The sequence below is a fragment of the Dromiciops gliroides genome, chromosome 3, assembly GCF_019393635.1.
Source record: "Dromiciops gliroides isolate mDroGli1 chromosome 3, mDroGli1.pri, whole genome shotgun sequence".
Classification (NCBI taxonomy): domain Eukaryota; kingdom Metazoa; phylum Chordata; class Mammalia; order Microbiotheria; family Microbiotheriidae; genus Dromiciops; species Dromiciops gliroides.
In genome coordinates, this window is record NC_057863.1 from 256,618,044 (window position 1) to 256,639,509 (window position 21,466).

The window sequence follows — 21,466 nt, forward strand, 5'->3', positions numbered from 1 at the left end:
TCTGTGATCCAATGGCACTGACCTCTTTGTTCTTTCTTTCACAAGAACTCTGTGCATTTTAATTAGCTATCCTTGATCCCTAGAATACTCTCCTTCCTCATATTGGAGTTATTGTTTTCTTGGCTTCTTTCAAGTGCCAGATAAAACTGTACTTTTGGGAAGAAACCTTACATTATCCTGGGAAATGCTAGTGCCTTCTGTTTATGTATGTAATTTTTAATATTTTAACTCTGCATTAGACTGTGAGCTCCTAGAGAACAGGGACTGCTTTTTTACCTTTCTTTGTATCCTTAGCACTCAATAAAGTTCTTAGAGCATTCTAGGTGCTTAATAAATGCTTATTGACTAATTGAATTGTTGACTTACTGACTGGGAATGTATAGAAAACTTAAAATGCTGGCAAGTGTGCCTAAAGGAAGAGGGATCATAACAACTGATTTGGCAATTGCTGTGTTGAACTTCTGTGAAAAAAAATTAATCTTTATTAAAGGAAATTTTAGAATGGTATTTTTAAGTGCTGCATGATATTCAATCAAGTTAGAAAATTTAAACTTATGGCTAGCTATGGAATTCTGGTAAACAAAAATATATATATGCAAATTGTGTATAGGCAAGATTTTTATTGCTCTATAAATTTTCTATTTTTATTTTTCTTTTTTGTGGGTCAATGAGGCTTAAGTGACTTGCCCAGGGTCACACAGCTGGTAAGTGTCAAGTGTTTGAGGCTGGATTTGAACTCAGGTCCTCCTGAATCCAGGACCAGTGCTTTATTACACTGCACCACCTAGCTGCCCCAAGTTTTTTTTTTTTATTTTTAAATTTTAATTAAATACTTCCTCCTCTTCCCCTAGGTGGTATCCTGTAATGTTGGAGGAGAGTCAATTAAGTTTATTGTCCATGTGCTCTCTGCCTCATCTGATGCTTCAAAATGTCAGTCATATGATGTACAGCTGTCTCCATTTCAGTTACAGGTAAAATTTAGTGTTTTTTCTTTTCATATTATGAAAACTTGCTATGGAACCTTCCCAAATCATACTTCCTTTATATTAAATGAAAGGAAAAGCATCATACATTAGCTAATATGTGTTATAAACTATATAAAATGTACCATACATAAGATGAGCCATCTTAACAACAACAAAAAAAACCCTACACCAAATCTCCCCAAAACTGGCTTTAAGTAGTGCTTTAATGTGGCATTAAGTAGGGCATGAGCTGTTTTACATATGTCTTTCTAAAAGAGATATTTTATAGATACAGATGTAAGTGTATCACCTCACAAAATAGTGCCAAATGGTGCTAGAGAGGAAATCAGCTCCGATTAAAGCCTGCCTTGAGATTCAACCAAGCCAGATCATTCCAGGAACATCTATAAATAAAATTGGAAGGAAGGCAACAAACTGACATGGAAATGGAAGAGAAATCTACTAACATGGTTATCTTGAACTCTTTTCATTTCCAGTGACAATGAAACCTCTACCTTTGGTCTCTACCCCTAAATTCCCAGTGTGCTGTATGAGAAAGTAGAAATCACCTCTAGAAAATTGAGTTGGAAAGAACAGCTAGATGAGGCCGTGTATATACAAATAAAATCAGGGGTGAATGCGACATGATTTTGAAAATGAATGAATAAAATTTAAAGATATGTAGAGTTGGAAAAATCATAGATAGTCTTATCTTCCCTTCCCCCCAAAAAAATTCAAATTGAGAGGACATCAGTAATTACTAGTTCCCAGTAATTGCCTTCTTATTCACAGAGTCTTTGATCTAGAAAGGACTTCAGGCCATCTAATTCAACATACTCATTTTATAGATATGGAAACTGAGGGCCTGAGAGGTTTAGTGACTTGTCAATGTCACACAGGTAGTAAATATCAGAGTTTGGAATTGTCATGAGACTATGCTTAGAAGTGAAACTAATAAGAATACGAATATATGCATAGCTAGATGTCTCTAATTCATTAGAAGCTCAGTTATCGATAATCATAAATTAACTGGAATTTGGGAGCTCTCATTTTTGGGGAAAGGGGAAATTTTAAAAGAAAAGCTTATAAGGTATTGATTTAATTTCTTTTAAAGTGACACTGAAGATATATTTTAGGTTCATTATAGATTCAATCCAATTACTTCTAGCTTATACATTAATATTCCTTTGAGTGATGAGACACTTCCTTAAAATTTTGTAAGAACTTCATTCTTCAAAGAAATGTGGTTTTAATAAAGTATATTGTATATTAATTAAGGTGGGAAAGTGTACTATGTACTAATACATTATAGAAAGATTTTTCATTTAGTTTTCCCTATTACAGCTGTATTTTGTCATTCTTTTGTGGGGAAAAATAAATGGAATGAGATCCCTTCAACCATAGGCAGTTTAAGCATGACACATTTTTCTTTCAAGATACAAATCAGTAGAAAATTGCTCCAAAAGGGTTGGGACATTTTGAATGCAATCCCACATTTGGCCAGGAAATTTCATTATGTTCTATGTTTTTATATGATTGTGAACAGCAATATTCTTGAAAATTATTTTTTCCCTTTTTGTTTCCCCTGATGATTTTAATAATTTGGATCACTGATATAATTATACCTGGTGTCCAAAGCAATTAAAAATGTATGTGAAGGGGCGGCTAGGTGGCGCAGTGGATAAAGCACCGGCCCTGGATTCAGGAGTTCCTGAGTTCAAATCCGGCCTCAGACACTTGACACTTACTGGCTGTGTGACCCTGGGCAAGTCACTTAACCCCATTGCCCCATTAAAAAAAAAAAGAAAAGAAAGAAAAATGTATGTGAAGATAATTTTAATACCCTCTAGTCCATTCAATCATAATCAGTCATTTGATGTGATTTGTGATTTGATGGGTATCAGTGATTGTATTGGTGAATTGAGTAGAATAGAATTAAGTTTGAGTTAGTTATTTTAGTTAATGCTGTCAGGATAAGAGTTACGATTGGTAATTCTACCATTTATTGATGATTCTATTAATTGTATTTGATTTATCAGATAGATTTATACCCTATTAGGTTTGTTATTAGGAATTATTAATACATTCTCTCACACACACATACACACTCCAAGTGTAATACTTGAAATAATGTTCATTTACCTTTCCACACCTGTTAATCACTATTGTCTAATCCCTAGTGATCTTTGCTTCAAAGCCCTGATATCTTTGGTTCCTAGAACACTAGTTTTTGATGGGTTATGGAAAACCTCAATGAGATCGCCTACAATTAATGACTTGTAGTTAATGACTCCTGGAAGGATTACTGACAAAGTGGTTATGATTGATGGATGTTGACTTTAGTCAATCATTCTGAAGATTAAGCAATCATAGGCATTTCCATGAGCATCAGGGACCATGAGGTCCAGGGTCTTGGACCCAATTGATCGGGGACCACCAGTCTCTCTAATAAATTGATTGATCATGTTTGGAATTCTGCCTCAGTGACTTTTATTGTAGATTGGAATTTTGTGAGCCACATATGCTTTATAGCTAGCATAGATGTAATTATTAAAGATTTAGTATTAGCACCGAGAGCAAGTGTGTCCAATTCTCTTATATTATTGTAATGAAAAATCATAAGATAATGCTAGTCTTCAAAGAGACTTTAATACCTAATGACCTGCCATTATGTATGATTGTTTGCTAATTGTGTTACAGTAATGAAACTAAAATATCTGTTCTTTACACAATCACTTTGACTTATTGGGAAAAATGAATGATGACAAGTTATTATGAACCTATACCAATCATTTCTTTTATACTCTATTTTATTTGGCTAGAGTTCAATAATTTAGTTCAACAAAGAGGGTGGATTGGAAAGGGGAGAGACTGGAGGCAAAGGGACTACTTCGAAGTCAATTGCATTAGAATAAAACAGGTAATTAGGGTCAGAATTAGGGTGGTAGCCATGTGAATAGAGAAAAAGAAAAAGGATAGATTGTGAGAGATGTAGAGGTAGGGTTGACACAACTTGGAAGTTAATTGTATATGAAGGGTGACAGTAGTAAAAAAAAAATGTGTCTATTCCATTTAAGTAATATTTAATATGATTCTTTCCCCCCTCTTTTTTCATTAAAAATTTAATAATGGGGCAGCTAGGTTGCATAGTGGATAGAGCACCGGCCCTGGAGTCAGGAGTACCTGAGTTCAAATCCGGCCTCAGACACTTAACACTTACTAGCTGTGTGACCCTGGGCAAGTCACTTAACCCCAATTGCCTCACTAAAAAAAAAAATTAATAATATATTATGAGAAATCAAACTACTGAATTTGAAAACTATTTTTGTTACAATAGTGACCATAAGATCATAAATCCTAATAACTGGTTTTTCCATTAATAGCTAGAATTTCATATGAAAGAGAAAAGAGAAGATATATTGATAAAGTGGTCCTTCCTCAATGCTTCGGAGATAAATATAAAAATCCAGCCTAAAGAAATACAGGAGGTTAGTTTTTATTATTCTCAACACATCTCATATCATAATATTATGCTGCATTTAGACTCCATCAGTTCTTTCTCTAGAGGTGAATTTTTCATTATGAATCCTTTGGAATATTCTGGACCATTGTATTGCTGAGAATAACTAAACCATTAACAGTTGATCATTGTACAGTATTGCTATTACTATGTACAAGGTTCTGCTCATTCCACTTTGCATTAGTTCATGTAAGTTTTCCCAGGTTTTTCTGAAAGCATCTTGGTTATCATTTCTTATAGCACAATATTATTCCATCACAATCATACAACAACTTGTTCAACCATTCCAAAACTGATGGACACTAAGAGGGGCAGCTAGGTGGCACAGTGGATAAAGCACTGGCCCTGGATTCAGGAGTATCTGAGTTCAAATCCAGCCTCAGACACTTAACACTTACTAGCTGTGTGACCCTGGGCAAGTCACTTAACCCCCATTGCCCCGCAAAAAAACAAAACAAAACAGTACATCAGTGTACCGATTTTTCCATATCTGCTCTAACATTTATTATTTTCCTTTTCTGTCATATTAGCAAATCCTATAGGTGTGAGGTGATAGCTCAGAATTGTTTTAATTTGCATTTCTCTAATCAATAGTGATTTAGAGCATTTTATATGGTTATGAATAGCTTTGATTTCTTCTTCTGAAAATTGCCTGTTTATATCGTTTGACCGTTTATCAGTTGGGTTATGACTTGTATTCCTATAAATTTGACTCATTTCTCTCTATATATAAGAAATGAGGCCTTTAACAGAGAAACCTGCTGTAAAACATTCCCCCCCAGCTTCCTGCTTTCTTTTGTTTTGTTTGTATAAAACCTTTTGAATTTGATGTCATCAAAATTATCCATTTTACATACCACAATGCTCTCTATCTATTGTTTTGTCATAAATTCTTCTTTTATTCATATTTCTTACAGGTAAAATATTCCATCCTCCCCAAATTTGCTTACAATATCACCCTTTATGTCTAAATAGTATACTTGTTTTGATCTTATCTCAGTATACTGTGTGAGATTTTGGTCTATACCTAGTTTCTGCCATACTGTGTTCTAGTTTTCTCAATGATTTTTGTCAAATGGTGATTTCTTTTGGTCACAAAATCTTGGATCTTTTGGATTGCCAAACACTAGATTACTAAGGTCATTTACTACTATGTATTGTGTACCTGATCTATTCCCATCATCCACCACTCTATTTCTTAAGCAATACCAGATTGTTTTGATGATTACCACTTTGTAATACTATTTGAGATCTGGTACAGCTAGTCCACCTTCCTTCACATTTTTTTCCTTTGATTCCCTGGATTTTCTTGATCTTTTATTTTTCCAAATTAATTTTGTTATTATTTTTTCTAGCTCTATAAAATAATTTTGGGTAATCTGATTGGTATGGTACTGAATAACTAAATTAATTTAGGTAGAATGATAATTTTTATTATATTGGCTCAGGCTACCTCTGAGCAATTAATATTTTTCCAGATGTTTAGGTATTACTTTACTTATATGAAAAGTGTTTTATAATTGTATTCACATATTTCCTGGGTTTGTCTTTGCAAGTAAACTCCCAAGTGTTTTATGTTGTCTGCAGCTATTTTAAATGGATTTTCTCTTTCTATCTTTTGCTGCTGGGCTTTGTTGGTAACATGTAGAAATGCTAATGATTTATGTGGGTTTATTTTGTATCCTAGAATTTTGCTACCCAACTTCCTCCATTTATCTCTCTCTCTCTTTTTTTTTCTTTTTTTTTTTTAGTGAGGCAATTGGGGTTAAGTTACTTGCCCAGGGTCACACAGCTAGTAAGTGTTAAGTGTCTGAGGCTGGATTTGAACCCAGGTACTCCTGACTCCAGGGCCGGTGCTCTATCTACTGCACCACCTAGCTGCCCCCCATTTATCTCTTTTAATTAGATCTATTTTTACTTGTGCTTTATCTGAGATCATGATATATATCTACCTCTGTTTGGGGTTTTTGTTGTAGTTTAACTATAGCTCAAGCATGATAGATTATATTATAGCCCCTTATTTTTACTCTGTGTATCTCTCTGTTTCAAATGTGTTCCCTGTAAACAAAATGTTGGATTCTGGTTTTTAATCCATTCTGCTATCCACTTCCATTTTATGGGTGAGGTCATTCCATTCACATCCATGTTTATGATTATTAACTTTATATTTCCCTCTACCTATTCCCCCCATTTATCCTTCTCTCTCTCTCTCTCTCTCTCTCTCTGCCTCCACCTCTTTCCCTCACCCAACCCTGTCTCTCCTCAAAAGTCTGTTTTGATTCTGCTTACTACCTCTCTTAATCTGCCCTCACTTCTATCAGCCCCTCTCCTCTTCATTTTTCCCCTTCCCTTTCTATTGTCTTCTTCTGAGTTTGGTCTTTGGTTTCCCTGTCACCATAACAATTTTTAATGGTCGTTTTCTTTTTGTTGTTGTTGTTTGTTCTAATTTGGAATCTTTTTCTTGATTTTGGGTTTCATGTTAAAGCTAAGTGCTTCTCACCTAGGGTTTGGGTTGAGGGTCCCTATCCAAGTTTCAGGCTTTATTGTGCTGTTGTTTTCACAGCTATTTCTTTTTGTTGTTGTTGTTGTTGTTTGTTTTTTGGCAGGGCAATGGGGGTTAAGTGACTTGCCCAAGGTCACACAGCTAGTAAGTGTCTGAGGCTGGATTTGAACTCAGGTAATCCTGAATCCAGGGCTGGTGCTTTATCCACTGTGCTACCTAGCTGCCCCTTTCACAGCTATTTCTAAGTGTCTCTAGCTTTTTGGTGCTTCCAAGGCAGTATGATTTGGGAAGAGGTGTGGTCACTGTCCTCCTGTCCTGTGTTTTGGTCTTTACCCAGGAAGAGACATTTCTTTCCAGTTCTAGCACTCCTCTTGGCCATTGGCTCTGTGACCAGGTCCTCCACTCTTTTGCAGCCACAATTGCTAGTGCTCCCCTCTGTCTTGGATTTGAGACCAGAAGCCCTAATCCCCAGTGAGAAACCATAAAGCACTCTTCTCTGCCCTGGAACTGGGACCAAGGGCCTTGCTCTCTTGTGGCCACAAGTACTACCAGTCATTTTGACCCTGGGACTGCAACCTCAGTCTGCACCATACTGAAAAATTGTGTAGCTGGAACCATCATAGATAAGCAGGCTATTATATCTTTTTTGGTTTCGTTTTTTTTGTTTTTTTGGTGAGGCAATTGGGGTTAAGTGACTTGCCTAGGGTCACACAGATAGTAAGTGTCAAGTGTCTGAGGCCGGATTTGAACTCAGGTCCTCCTGACTCCAGGGCCGGTGCTTTATCCACTGTGCCACCTAGCTGCCCCCAGACTATTATATCTTAACAGTCTAACAGTTCTCAAAGGAAAATAATGCTGCTTTTGCCATCTTACTTACTCATGCTTTCCCTCTCTTTCTTGGACTTTTTCCCTCTCCTACTGCTCCCTTCCTCCTCCCATTCCATTTCCATTTGGGAGGGGATTTCCCTCTACTTCTCCCATGAGATTTCCCCTCTTTGTAACTCATAAATATTTAAGTTTCTATCTCTATTGTGAACTCCTTCATACTTTGTAAAAGGAGTTCCACATGCATGTTCATTTCTCTTGCAATAAATTAAACCACTACCCATATCCTGTAGAGTTGTGACTTTTGCTTAATAAGGTGGTAAAATTAATAGGATTTGCAATTGATTGCATGTGGAAGGTAAGAGAAAAGAAGATTCAAAGATTACTTCAAGGTTTTAAACCTTTACGACTGAGAGAGTAGTAATACACAGAGAAGTTTTGGATATATTCTTTGTATATTTGTTGCTAGTAAAACACTTGAGGTGTTTGCTATCCCTCGTTCTTGTTGTTAACCCAAACCACCTTGTTTCTAGTCATACAAATTCTTTTGTGTCCCTTCTTTTCTGCAAGATATCCCTGGTAATATGCTGTAAACTTCACATAAACAAAATATATGAAACAACTAAAAATGAAGTCAGGCTTTTCCCATTTTGTTTTTGGGTTACTTGTGAACACAAAGAATATGGTCTGCAATTTAAATCTGGAAATAATAACCTTTGAAGCCAGTTCTTCAAAGTCTTTCATTTTATAAATGAGAAAATTAATACCCAGAGAGATTGTGACTTATTTAAAGCCATAAGATAGTAAGAAGTATAGCCAGCATTCAGACAGTTTTTATGACTCTGAATTTAGCTCCTTTTTCACTGTACCCTGCTGCCTCTTCCATAGACATGATTTCTGTGATCCCTTACCATTCTATAATACTGTTGTGAACCTATCAAAAATAAGGTCAAGTTGTATTATAACATTGTTATATCCCATATCATTGTTGACCCAAATAGAAGGAAATTTGGTGCCAAATTTACTTTGTAGCTATGTCATGGTTATTTGAGTTGCATATTTTGCATGAATTTTTTTTCTGTTTTGCTTTTGAAATATTTATAATGATGTTTCCTTTTTTCCTAGGATCAGATGATTGGGGCACTTGAACCATCCAAAACCCTCAAAGATATTTTGAAACATCTAGTTTGTTCAGTCTCCCCATCAGTGATTTTGAGCACAAAAACTGTGGATGTAAAAGAGGCAGAGGTGAATCTTTTCTTTGCTATTAATACCACTTCAGGGTCACTGTTGATCTGCCATTGGAAATTTATATATGGTCTTACAGCATTTCCCGATCTCCCATAACCCTCCTTCCTATTCCCAGGCCTTCCAAACCTACTGGATTGCAGTCTTTTTCACTGCCTTGTAATAGAGTAGTGACTAGGACACAAGTAACTTTTGTATTCAATACAGTTATAGAACATCATTACATATTATTTAGTGATAAGGTATTTTCATCATGTTCTAATGGATGGCCTTGGAGTCAGGAAGATCTGAGCTCATCCCTTGCTTCTGTGATACACACACTGGCTATGTGATGATAAACAAGTCATTTAAACTCCCAAGCAACTCTAACAGTGTAAGTTACAGATAAATGTTTCTATTAGCAGAAGTTTCTCAGTAAAGATTTTGATGTTCTAGTCTTTCACCTGATTCTTATTATGGAAACTTTTTCCTTTTCTTATGAGGCTTATTATTGTATGCAAGGGATTCTCACCATTTGCATTCACACTTTATGGACTGAAAACTGGGTATTTGTTTCATTCACCTCTTTTCTCTCATACTTTTGGGTAAATGTTTCTTTTTTCTCATTGCTCTCCTACAGGATATGCGGCATATCTCAAATCTACCTCAGGACCCGTGCCCTCCTAAACCCCCAAGGATTCACAAGCTAAAATTGTTGGTGAAGAATATCCAAGCAACACTGCTGAATAATCCTGATTCTTCAGGTAGAATATTGGAAATATCAGACAAAGCTATACTATGGTTTCAGAAACATGGAATAATAGACCAGGCTATTTTGTAAAATTGATAGTGCTTTCTGGCACAAAGAAATTGTAACATACACAGTAGATAAAAGGTCGAAGTGACTTTTAGGTGTTAAGTACTACTAGGGCCTGCTATGCTTCAAACTCTGTGGTGCAGAAATCAAGCTCCCAATTTTGTAGACAGAAGCTTAAAAGAACTGAAGCCAGAAAGTTAGAAATCCAGTTTATCTCGTATTCCAACCAACATTTTTTCCTTACACTAAGTATCCTTCTAGTGGGATATTACTCTTCGTTGATAAGTTGATATTTTTCTATCTGGATTATTTTTTAAAAATACAATGGTTACGAAAAACACTAATATAGGGAAGATTCCAAATGAGGAGAGAGGTGGAGTGGAGGCATCTTGAACTGGCTTGTGAGGATTAATGTTAAATTTTCATTAGAAAAGAAACAAGTTGGAGAAGCTGTGGGAAAAATGGAACAATAATGCATTGTTGGTGGAGCTGTGAACTGATCCAACCATTCTGGAGAGCAATTTGGAATTATGCCTAAAGGGCGATAAAGCTGTCCATACCGTTTGACCCAGCAATACCACTTTTGGGTCTTTTCCCCAAGGAAATCATGGAAAGGGGAATGGGACCCACATGTACAAAAATATTTATAGCTGCTCTTTATGTGGTGGCAAGGAATTGGAAGTTGAGGGGATGCCCATCAATTGGGGACAATTGTCTGGACAAGTTGTGGTATTTGAATACAATGGGATACTATTGTGCTGTAAGAAACGATGAGCAGGAGTTCAGAGAAACCTGGAGGGTCTTGCATGGGCTGATGATGAGTGAGATGAGCAGAACCAGAAGAACATTGTACACAGTATCATCAACATTGAGTGTTGATCTACTGTGATGGACTATATTCTTCTCACCAATGCAATGGTACAGAAGAGTTCCAGGGAACTCATGATAGAAGAGGATCTCCAAATCCAAGTAAAAAAAAAAGAACTGTGGAGTATAGATGCTGAATGAACCATATTATTTCTTTTGTTTTTGGTGCTGGTGTTTTTTTTTTTCTATTTTGAGGTTTTTCATCATTGCTCTGATTTTTCTCTTATAACACGACTAATGCAGAAATAGGATTAATGTTATTGTGTGTGTGTGTGTGTGTGTGTGTGTGTGTGTGTGTGTGTATAAAACCTATATCAGATTACCTGCTGTCTAGGGGAGGGGGGGAGGGAGGGGAGGGAGGGAGAAAAATCTGAAATTGGAAAGCTTGTATAAGCAAAAGTTGAAAACTATCTTTACATGTAATGGAAAAAAATACTTTATTATTAAAAAAAAGAAACAAGTAAATGGGGGGAAATCTTTGCAGCAAATTTCTCTAATAGAAATCTCAAATTAAAGATATTTAACTGATTAAGGATAAGACCAAGAATCAGTCCCCATAGAGAAATGGATAAAAGAATTTTTCAAAGGAAAAGATCCAAACTATTGATAACCATTTGAAAAAAAATGCTTTGAGTCACTAATAATTGGTTAAATGAAAATTAAAAGGAACCTTTAAATTTTGCTTCACACCCATCAGAGTAGTAGGGTGACAAAAGAGGAAAATGACAAAAGGTAGAGAGGCTATGGGAAAATAGGTATGCTAGTGTATTCTTGGTCCAGCCATTCTGGAAAGCAGTTTGGAACTGGACATGCACACCCTTTGACCCAGGTATACTACTACTAGACCAAAGAGGACAAAGAAAGAGGAAAAATAGTCATTAATATAAAAAATATGTATACAGATCTTTTTATAGTAGCAAAGAATTGGAAACTAAGGGGATTCCTATTGAAGAATGGATGAATGAATTTTGTTTTGTGAACATAATGCTGATGTGCCATAAGAAATGGTAAAAAGGATGGTCTTGGGGAAACTGGGAAGGCTTGTATGAAATTATGCAGAATGAAGTGAACAGAGCAAGGAGAACACTAAGCAGCTATAGTAACAATAGTATAGGGGTGGCTAGGTGGTGCAGTGAATAAAGCACCGGCCCTGGAGTCAGGAGTACTTGAGTTCAAATCTGGCCTCAGACACTTAACACTTACTAGCCGTGTGACCCTGGGCAAGTCACTTAACCCCAATTGCCTCACTTAAAAAACAAAAACAAAAAAAACCCAATAGTATAAAAAACAACTTTGAAAGAATTAAGAATTTGAATCAATGCAAGATCCAACCAGAAGAGTGATGATGAAGCATTGTATCCTGCTATTCACAGAGAGGCAGTGGACTCAGGGTGCAGATTGAGACAAAGTATGTTTTTGGACATGGCCAGTGTAGAAATTTATTTTCCTTTACTATGCCTATTGTAAAAAATAAGGGCTTTTGCTTTATCTTGTTTTATTTTTTTTTATAACAGGGTAGGTTAGACAAAAAGAAAATAGATTTTTGTCAATTGAAAAAAATAATTTAAACAAAATTCAGTTCCATTATGCCTAAAGGTCTATGGAGCTGTGCATTCCCTTTGGCCCAGTAATACCACTACTAAGTCTGTTTTCCAAAGGTATCATGAAAAGTGAAAAGGACCCACATGTACAAAAATATTCTTTCTTTTTTTTAATACAATGATCCAAGACAATTTTATTTTTAAATTAAAAAAAATTTTTTGTTTGCAGGACAATGAGGGTTAAGTGACTTGCCCAGGGTCACACAGCTAGTGAGTGTAAAGTGTCTGAGGCCAGATTTGAACTCAGGTCCTCCTGAATCCAGGGTCCGTGCTTTATCCACTGCACCACCTAGTTTCCCCTTGTACAAAAATATTAATAGCAACTCTCTTTGTGGTGGTAAAGAATTGGAAATCCAGGGGATGCCCATCAATTGGGGAATGGCTGGACAAGTTGTAGTATATGAATGTAATGGAATACTATTGTGCTATAAGAAATAATGAGGAAAGGCAGTGAGCTCCCGAACTCATGACAAGATAGCTCCAAAAAACATCCAAATAAGGTCATAGGAAAATGCCCAGAGCAGCAAAACTCACAGAAGAATGTGCTGAAATCATCTTCTAACCAAGAACAGCTTGGAAGGTCAGAAGGAGGGAGCTGCTGTGCTGATACAGGAGTTGGGCCCAACCCCACAGTCACCCTGACACAGATCCAGTCTCAGGGAGTCCTCACCAGAGAAGGAGACCCCCAGAGCCTCTGAATCAGCTGAAGCACCAGTGTCATCTGGAACTAAGCTCACAGTCTGGTGAGTGGGCTGAGCCCTGGGCAGGGGAGAGACTACAGGGGTCTATGCTGGTGCTAAGGCAGAACTTGGATTTTACACCCCTACTGAGAACCAGGTGGTAGGCTCCAGTAGAAGTGGCCCAGGTGGGGGAGGGGTGCAGGCTCCTTGGAGCTAACAACCACAACACACAAAGCTGGTTGATTGGCAAGTTGGTCTGGGGTCATCTAAGGACCAGGGAACAGGCCAGGTGAGTGAAGAACCTGATCCTCCTTAAATCATACCACCTGGGACTTCTTAAGCTTGGGATACTGCAGCCTGGAAACAGTGCCCCACTTTAAGGAGCTAAAAGTCTAGTTAAAGAAAGGCAAGATGAGGTGACAGAGAAAGGTGAGGACCATAGAAAGTTTCTTCAGTAACAAGGAAGACCAAGGGGCACCCTCAGAGGAAGATGTCAACATCAGGGCCCCTATATCTAAAGCTTCCAAGAAAAATATGAATTGGTCTCAGGCCATAGAGGTGCTCAAAAAGGACTTTGAAGATAAAATTAGAGAGGTAGAGGAAAAAATGGAAAGAGAAATGAGGGTGATGCAGGAAAGACATGAGAAAAAAGTCAACAGCTTGAAAAGTCAAATGGAAAAAGAGGTACAAAAGCTCTCTGATGAAAATAATTGCCTAAGAATTAGGATTGAACAAATGGCAGCCAGTGACTTTATGAGAAACCAAGACACAATAAAGCAAATCCAAATGAATAAAAAAATAGAGGGCAATGTGAAATATCTTCTGGGAAAAACTGCTGACCTGGAAAATAGGTCCAGGAGAGATCATTTGAAAATTATTGGTCTACCTGACAACCATGATCAAGGAAAGAGCTTAAACACCATCTTCCAAGATATTCTCAGGGGAAATTGCCCTGAAATTCTAGAAGAAGCTAAAATAGAAATTGAAAGAATCCACCGATCACCCCCAGAAAGAGATCCCCAAAAGAAAACTCCCAGCAATATTATAGCCAAATTCCAGAGCTCTCAGGTCAAGGAGAAAATATTGCAGGCTGCCAAAAAGAAAGAATTCAAGTACTGTGGAGCCCCAGTCAGGATAGCACAAGATGTAGCAGCTTCTACATTAAAGGACTGGAGGGCATGGAATATGATATTCCAAAGGGCAAAGGAAATGGGATTACAACCAAGAATCACCTACCCAGCAAAACTCAGCATTATCTTTCAGCAGAAAAAATGGAACTTTAATGAAAAAGAAGACTTTAATATATTTGTGATGAAAAGACCTGAATTGAATGGCAAATCTGACTTTCAAATACAAGACCCTAGAGAACCATAAAAAAAAAAATTGGAGCTGGGGGACATACCTGGGGTGGTACAGTGGGCTACTGTCTTGTGTCTGAGGCCAGGTTTTGGCTGGGATCCCCCTGGGTCCAGGGGTGATGATTTGTCCACTGTGTCACTTAACTTGATGATAACATCTTTAGGGTTAAATTGAGGGGTGAAGGGAATTCATTGGGGGAGGGGGAAGGGCAGAAGTGAAATCCTACATGAAAGTAACAGGAAAAGGCTTATGGAGTGGGGGAAGAGATGGGAGAGGAGCAGGGCAGTAAATGAATTTTACATTCTTCAGAAAAGGCTCAAAGATCTTAAACTCATCAGAGCTGCCTCAAGGAGGGACTAATAGACACACCCAACTGGGTGTAGTCATCTATTTAATCTGGGCAGTAAATGAGCCTAACACTCATTAAAATTGGCTCAAAGACCTCAATCTCATTAGAATTGGCTCAAGGAGGGACTAATGTACACACTCAATTGGGTAGAGTAATCTCTATAACCCTGCAGGAAAATAGGAGGGGAAGGGGATAAAGAGAGTGGGGCAAAAGAAGGAAGGGCAGAGTGGGGGAGGGGACAGACAGAAGCAAATCCCTTTTGAAGAGTGATAGGATGAAAGAAGATGGATAATAGAATAAATATCATGGGGAAGGGAATAGGATGGAAGGGAAACAGTTAACAATAGTAATCATGAAAAAGAGAAAAGGGGGAAAAATTGTACAAAAATATTTATAGCAACTCTTGGTGGAGGCTAAGAATTGAGAATCAAGGGAATGTCCATCAATTGAGGAATGATGGAAAAAGCTGTGTTGTATGATTGTAGTGGAATGGACTTGTGCTACAGAAAATGACAAACAGAATGATCCCTGAAAAACCTTGAAAGACTAATGAACATTGATGTATGGTGAAGTGAGCAGAGCTGAGAGGACATTATACATAGTGACAGCAGTATTGTTCAATGAGTAATTGTGAATGATTTAGCTACTCTCAGCAGTACAATGATCCAGGACAATCCCAAGGAACTAATGAGGAAGCAAACTATGCACTGTTATAGAAAGAACTGATAAAAAGAACACTTGTGGATTGTACATATATAACCTGATTGTGATCTTGTGGAGGGGGGGAGGAAAGGGAGGGAGGGAGGGAGAAAAATTTGGAACTCTAAGTCTTATGTTTTTGTTTTTTGCGGGGCAATGGGGGTTAAGTGACTTGCCTAGGGTCACACAGCTAGTAAGTGTCAAGTGTCTGAGGCCGGATTTGAACTCAGGTACTCCCGATCTAAATCTTATGAAAATGAATGTTGAAAACTACCCAATAAAAAAACAAAAACAAAAACAAAAAAGAAATAATGAGCAGGCAGATTTCAGAAAAACCTGGAAAGACTTAAGTGAACTGATGCTAAGTGAAGTGAGCAGAACCAGGAGAACATTGTACACAGTAAAAGCAACATTGTGAAATGATCAACTCTGATAGACATATCTCTTCTCAGCAATACAGTGATCTAAGATAATTCCATAGGACTCATGATGGAAAATCCTCTCCAAATCCAGAAAAAAGAACCGAGGAATCTGGATGCAGATTGAACCATACTGTTTCTCTTTTTGTTTTTTGTTCTTTTGAGGTTTTCCCTTTTTGTTCTGATTCTTCTTTCACAACATGACTAATAGAGAAATATATAACCTATGTCAGTTTGCTTTATGTCTTGGGGAGAAAGGAGAGAAAGGAAGGAGGGAGAAAAATTTGGAATTCGAAATCTTATAAAAGCAAATGTTGAAAACTATCTTTACATATAACTGGAAAATAATAAAATACTTTTATCATTTAAAAAAATTCAGTTCCAGTGATCAAGTTACAATACAAAATTATATTCTGAATATTTATTCTCATCCCAGGCATTTTTCTCCCTAAATCATAACACATTTTTCATTTCTTCATATAAATTGAAAGGTAGGATATAAATTTGAAAGGTAGGATCTTTGTATGGTAGATCTTTGGTTTTATGAATTTTAAACTATTAACCTAATACAAGCAAACTATATAGTTCAATACTCAATTTATTCTCAGATAGGGGATGTGATTTTTATCTCTCTCTCTACATATCTATTAATCTACATGGCAATTTCTATATATTTGTCTATGTGCATATGTAGTTGTTGTTATTATTATTCCACAGAAAATGTAAGGGTAAAAATACTCTCAGGAATTTTTAGACATTCAACAACTAAAAATTTCCCAATAGGGAAAGCTGTTTAAATGAAAAGTACACAATTATGGACAAGCAGAGCTTAAAAGTTTGAATCACATGGCATTTTAAGGAGGTTTTTTTTCAAAGAAGATTCCATACAGTTGGTAACTTGTCTCATTCACATAGCTCCTGTCATCTTCAGAGCACATAGTCCAAATTTCCAGCATAAGGAAATGGTGTCTTGCCATTCATTTTGGCTAAAATTTAGCAATTTTTCCCATTTCTTGGGTTTTGCAACTGAACTATGTTTGGGGTATTTTGTGGAAACTATAAAATGTCACTCTTTTCATTGTAGGTAGCCTTAACTGTGTATTTCTAACTCAGTTAAATGATCCACTTCAGAAGTTCTTCAGCTCAGCAACCAAAAGTACCACAAACTTCACTTGGGATGAGGAATTCACTTTGTGAGTATACCAACAGACAACACACTTCAGGGTGGGGTCTTTAGTATAATCAGCTTTGAGGTAATAAAACTATTAACTTTGTGCAAAAATGGGAGAGAAATGGGGCAGCTAGGTGGCACAGTGGATAAAACACCAGGCCTGGATTCAGGAGGACCTGAGTTCAGATCTGACCTCAGGCACTTGACACTTACTGGCTATGTGACCCTGGGCAACTCACTTAACCCTCATTGCCCCACACCAAAAAAATAAAAATGTAAAAAATGGGAGAGAATTGTTGGTTTGTGTGGAAGAAATGGAGTATCTTGTTCAGTTTGTGAATTAGTTTGAAATACATTAGTGAGAGTGATGTCTTTGATAGAAAGATGTGTTCTCTTAAGTGTTAGTTCTTGAGATTGATTTTTGAAAATCATTTTTTAATTGATGTGATTTTGTTTACATTACCATACTTTTCCCCAGTATCCCTTTCCTTTCCCTTTCCAGAAAGTTATCCCATATATCAAAAAGTATTTTCAGAGACAAGAAGAAAAAAGAGGAGAAAAAAAATTAGCTAATTTATCATTATATTGAAAAATTCTGAAAATATGTGCAATGAGCCACACTCATAGCCAGGAGCTAGGGCCACTACAAACAGAGCTGGTATAAATATTTTTGTAGAAATAAGGCTTTTTCTCTTTTTGGGAATGTCTAGCAGCGGTAATACTGGATCAAAGGGTATACACAGTTCTACAGCCCTTTGGGCATAGTTCCAAATTGCTCTGCAGAATGGTTGGATCTTTTCACAACACCAACAACAGTGGATTAGCATCCCAGCTTTCCCACATCCCCTCCAACATCCAATATTTTCCTTTTTTTGTTATATTTGCCACTCTGATACAGATGCCTTAGTATTAATCTAATAACTAATAGAGTCAGTGTCACAATGGCAAACTTCTACTATTTCCCTACTCCAATAATAGAAATTTGCAGGGGCAGCTAGGTATCGCAATGGATAGAGCACCGGCCCTGGAGTCAGGAATACCTGAGTTCAAATCCAGCCTCAGACACTTAACACTTACTAGCTGTGTGACCCTGGGCAAGTCACTTAACCCCAATTGCCTCACTAAAAAAAAAAAAAAGAAAGAAAGAAAAATAAATTTGCTATAAGAACTAGAAGCAGGGACATGGTTATAACAGCATCAAAACTGCTCCTCTATTACTAGCTGTGTGACCTGGGCAAGTTACTTAACCCCCATTGCCCTGCAAAAAAACAAAACAAAAAACTGCTCTTCTAAGCATACACTACTATAAGTATCCCAGCATATATGAAATCAAAGGGACAGACTTCTTATATGGGAAAATGAATTAAGAAGAGTCCAACCTTAACCTTCCCAAGGTAACCTCCCTACCTTATTTCCAGAGACAGATATTTGCTCATTTTAGATCTCAGATGTCGCTGCCATTGAGCTGCTTGCTGACTCCTGATTTTTTTTTCCAAAGTGCCCATTTAAGGTTGACCCAAGGATAGAACAAACCTAAGAATGAAACTTAAAAAGATCATTCAGCATCCCAAAAAAGGTTTTCTCCTCAAACAGTAAAATTTCACTAATAACAGAAGGACTAGACACTTACTAGCTGTGTGAACCTGGGCAAGTCACTTAACCCTCATTGCCCTGCCCCCCCAATCACAAACTCTCTCCAGCAAACTGATTGTGGAAGCTTTTTATAGGTCTGGAACAGAGGCGGTCCTTACACACTGGTTGGCATCATCAAATCCACTGGTTCTGAAGGAGTTCTCAAAGTGTGATTACAATCCAGTTAACTTGAAGTAGGCTAATCAGCAGTTAATCACTCTCACTTGATTCAATCAGTCTAGATTAATCTCCAGGTGGGTCTTTGAGTATCTGCTAAATCTCATTATTTCATCACAGAAAGTAGTTATTAGAATAATGAAGTCAATTAGTTGGAAACCTCTAAACTTATAGAGATCTCATTCAACTTTAAAGCAAAAATAATTCCTTCAAATTGGAATTTATCAAAACTAAGTTGGCAAAAAAAATTTTTTTAAAAAACACCCCCCCCCCCCCCGTTGGCATAAATAAATAAATAAATCCTAAAAGTATCATAAAAACAAAATAAATTAAAATTACCATAATTTCCTAATTACTACCTCCTTTTTGTCAAAGAGCGTTTTCAATAGAGAGATTGAGTATTTCTAAGTGAAGCAATACCAAAAGTATGTCCAATTAAATTACCCTTATCACAATAACAAAGTTTTCCATGCCTTTAAAATTTTATTTAATATTGTTTTCTTCATTTTGTCTTCTCTTAGAGCATAAACTCATCCTGGTATGAACTATGTCACTAGAAATCAAGAAAATAATTAAATTCTGGAATCTCACATAGTGAATATGTGATAGTTCATTCAAATTCCTTGACAAACAACAGTGGCCAATTGCTATAAACTTCCAAATATAACAGTTAACAATCTCAAAATTTTCATAAGTGATAGCTAAATAATTTTATTTGAAACTTCCTCTTAAATATAGGCAAACCTGGAAGTTTATACCTATTTCATTTTTTCCTCTATTTATTTATTTATTTAGAATTTCCCCCACGTTACATGTAAAAACAAATTATAACATCAATTTTTAAAACTTTGTGTTCCAAATTTCTCCTTCCTCCCTTTAGGAACTCAAACAATTCAGTATAAGTTATACTGTGCAATCGTCCAAAACATAGCAGACAAAAAACTTTAGAAAAAGGAACTGATAAGAACAACAAAATATACTTCCATCTGTATTCAGATACCATCAGTTCTTTCTCTGTAGATGGATTGCATTTTATAAGTCCTTCAGGGTTGTCTTGCATCATTGCATTGCTGAAAATAACTGTCATTTGCAGCAGATCATCTTACAATATTGCTGTTATTTTGTATATAGTACATTTCACATTGCATCAGCTCATGTAAGTCTTTTCAGGCTTTTCTGATAGCATCCTGCTCATCTTTTTTTTTTTTTAATAGTAAACTACATTTATATAGTACTTTATTTTTTTATTTTATTATTATTTTTATATAGTACTTTAAAAGGGGATTTCCTTACAAAACACCTATGAGGTTGATTATTGCAACAACAATAATAGCTAACATTTATATAGTACCTGATACCTGACAAAGAATTTTCTTCACAATAGCCCAGCAAAGTACCACCACCACCACCACCATCATCATCATCTTACATTGCTCTTGCCTCTGCTTCAAATTTTTTTCCCCAGTTAATATTGCTAACTGTGTTTCCCTCCATCCTATTTTCTCCCCATGATATTTACTCTATTTTCTGTCTCCTTTTACCCTTTCCCTCCTCAAAAATGTTTTGCTTCTGACTGCCTCTCCCCCAACCTGGAAGTTTATAAGCTCTTAAATTATAGTTGTTTGGAATATTATAACACATGGTCAGCAGAGCTGACAAAATGACCTAACAGTTTTCAAACTTTTTACAATTTTTAATCTAGCAACATCCACATTACAAGAGAAGTTGCTTTTCTTTTTTTATTTTTGAGAAGTTGCTTTTTTAACAGCACATCTCATACAATAGTTTAACAAATTTTACAATATAAGTAAATGTAGAAATATAACAATACCATAAACAGTATAATGTATTTGAAACTTGAAACAAAACCCATTTACTAATCTGATGGTTTTAGTTCAGGTGAATGTGTTTCCAAATTACCTTACACAGAAAATCATTCATCTCTTCACCATTGGCATTATATACTAATCACATCTAAAAACCTATATAAAGTAATCAAGCATGAAGCAATTACATCTTATTAAAGAAATAATAAAAAGTTAACATTAATATAGCATTTTATAATCATGTGGTCTCCACAACAACCCTGAAGGGTAGGTGCTATTATCATCCCCTTATAGAATAGTGAACTCAGGTAAACAGATACAAGGTAACTTGATTGGGGTCACACAGCTAATAATTTGGGGGGGCAGGGCAATGAGGGTTAAGTGACTTGCCCAGGTTCACACAGCTAGTAAGTGTCAAGTGTCTGAGGCCGGATTTGAACTCAGGTCCTTCTGAATCCAGGACCAGTACTTTATCCACTGTGCCACCTGGCTGCCCCTAATAAATTTCTTAATGCCAAATACCAAATGTCTTTTATATTAGGTTCTGATTTGCCATAATTATCCTGGTCAAACACTCTCAGACCACATTCTGATTTCCTTCAGGACAGATTTTTAGACCAAATCAAATCAAATCCAGATTTATAATTGCTAATAATAACATTAAAATCTCCAAGGCCCAGTTACTGTTAATGATTCAAAAGAAGAAAGTTTATTATCTATAAATTCATATTTTCAAATTGTTATTTGTTTTTTCCTGTGCCTTTTATCTTTGTTTTACTGAACAGAAGGGACTGCCCCTTTTGATTTTGTCAATGAGATCAATCTCTCC

At 36.4% G+C, this 21,466-nt stretch overlaps 1 protein-coding gene across 4 annotated transcripts in view; it reads left to right on the forward strand.

The window, feature by feature from the left end:
• The window catches only part of C2CD2 (C2 calcium dependent domain containing 2), a 115,984-nt gene that overhangs the window by 39,667 nt on the left and 54,851 nt on the right, over positions 1-21,466 (forward strand). For all 4 annotated transcript variants that reach the window (XR_006355673.1, XM_043995688.1, XM_043995689.1 and 1 more), the window contains exons 3-7: positions 852-971; positions 4,349-4,453; positions 8,939-9,061; positions 9,681-9,804; positions 16,916-17,024. Coding sequence is in view for 3 of the 4 variants with exons in the window: in XM_043995688.1 (XP_043851623.1) it covers positions 852-971; positions 4,349-4,453; positions 8,939-9,061; positions 9,681-9,804; positions 16,916-17,024 (581 nt within the window). In the remaining variant the exon portion in view is untranslated. The remainder of the gene's footprint in view (positions 1-851; positions 972-4,348; positions 4,454-8,938; positions 9,062-9,680; positions 9,805-16,915; positions 17,025-21,466) is intronic.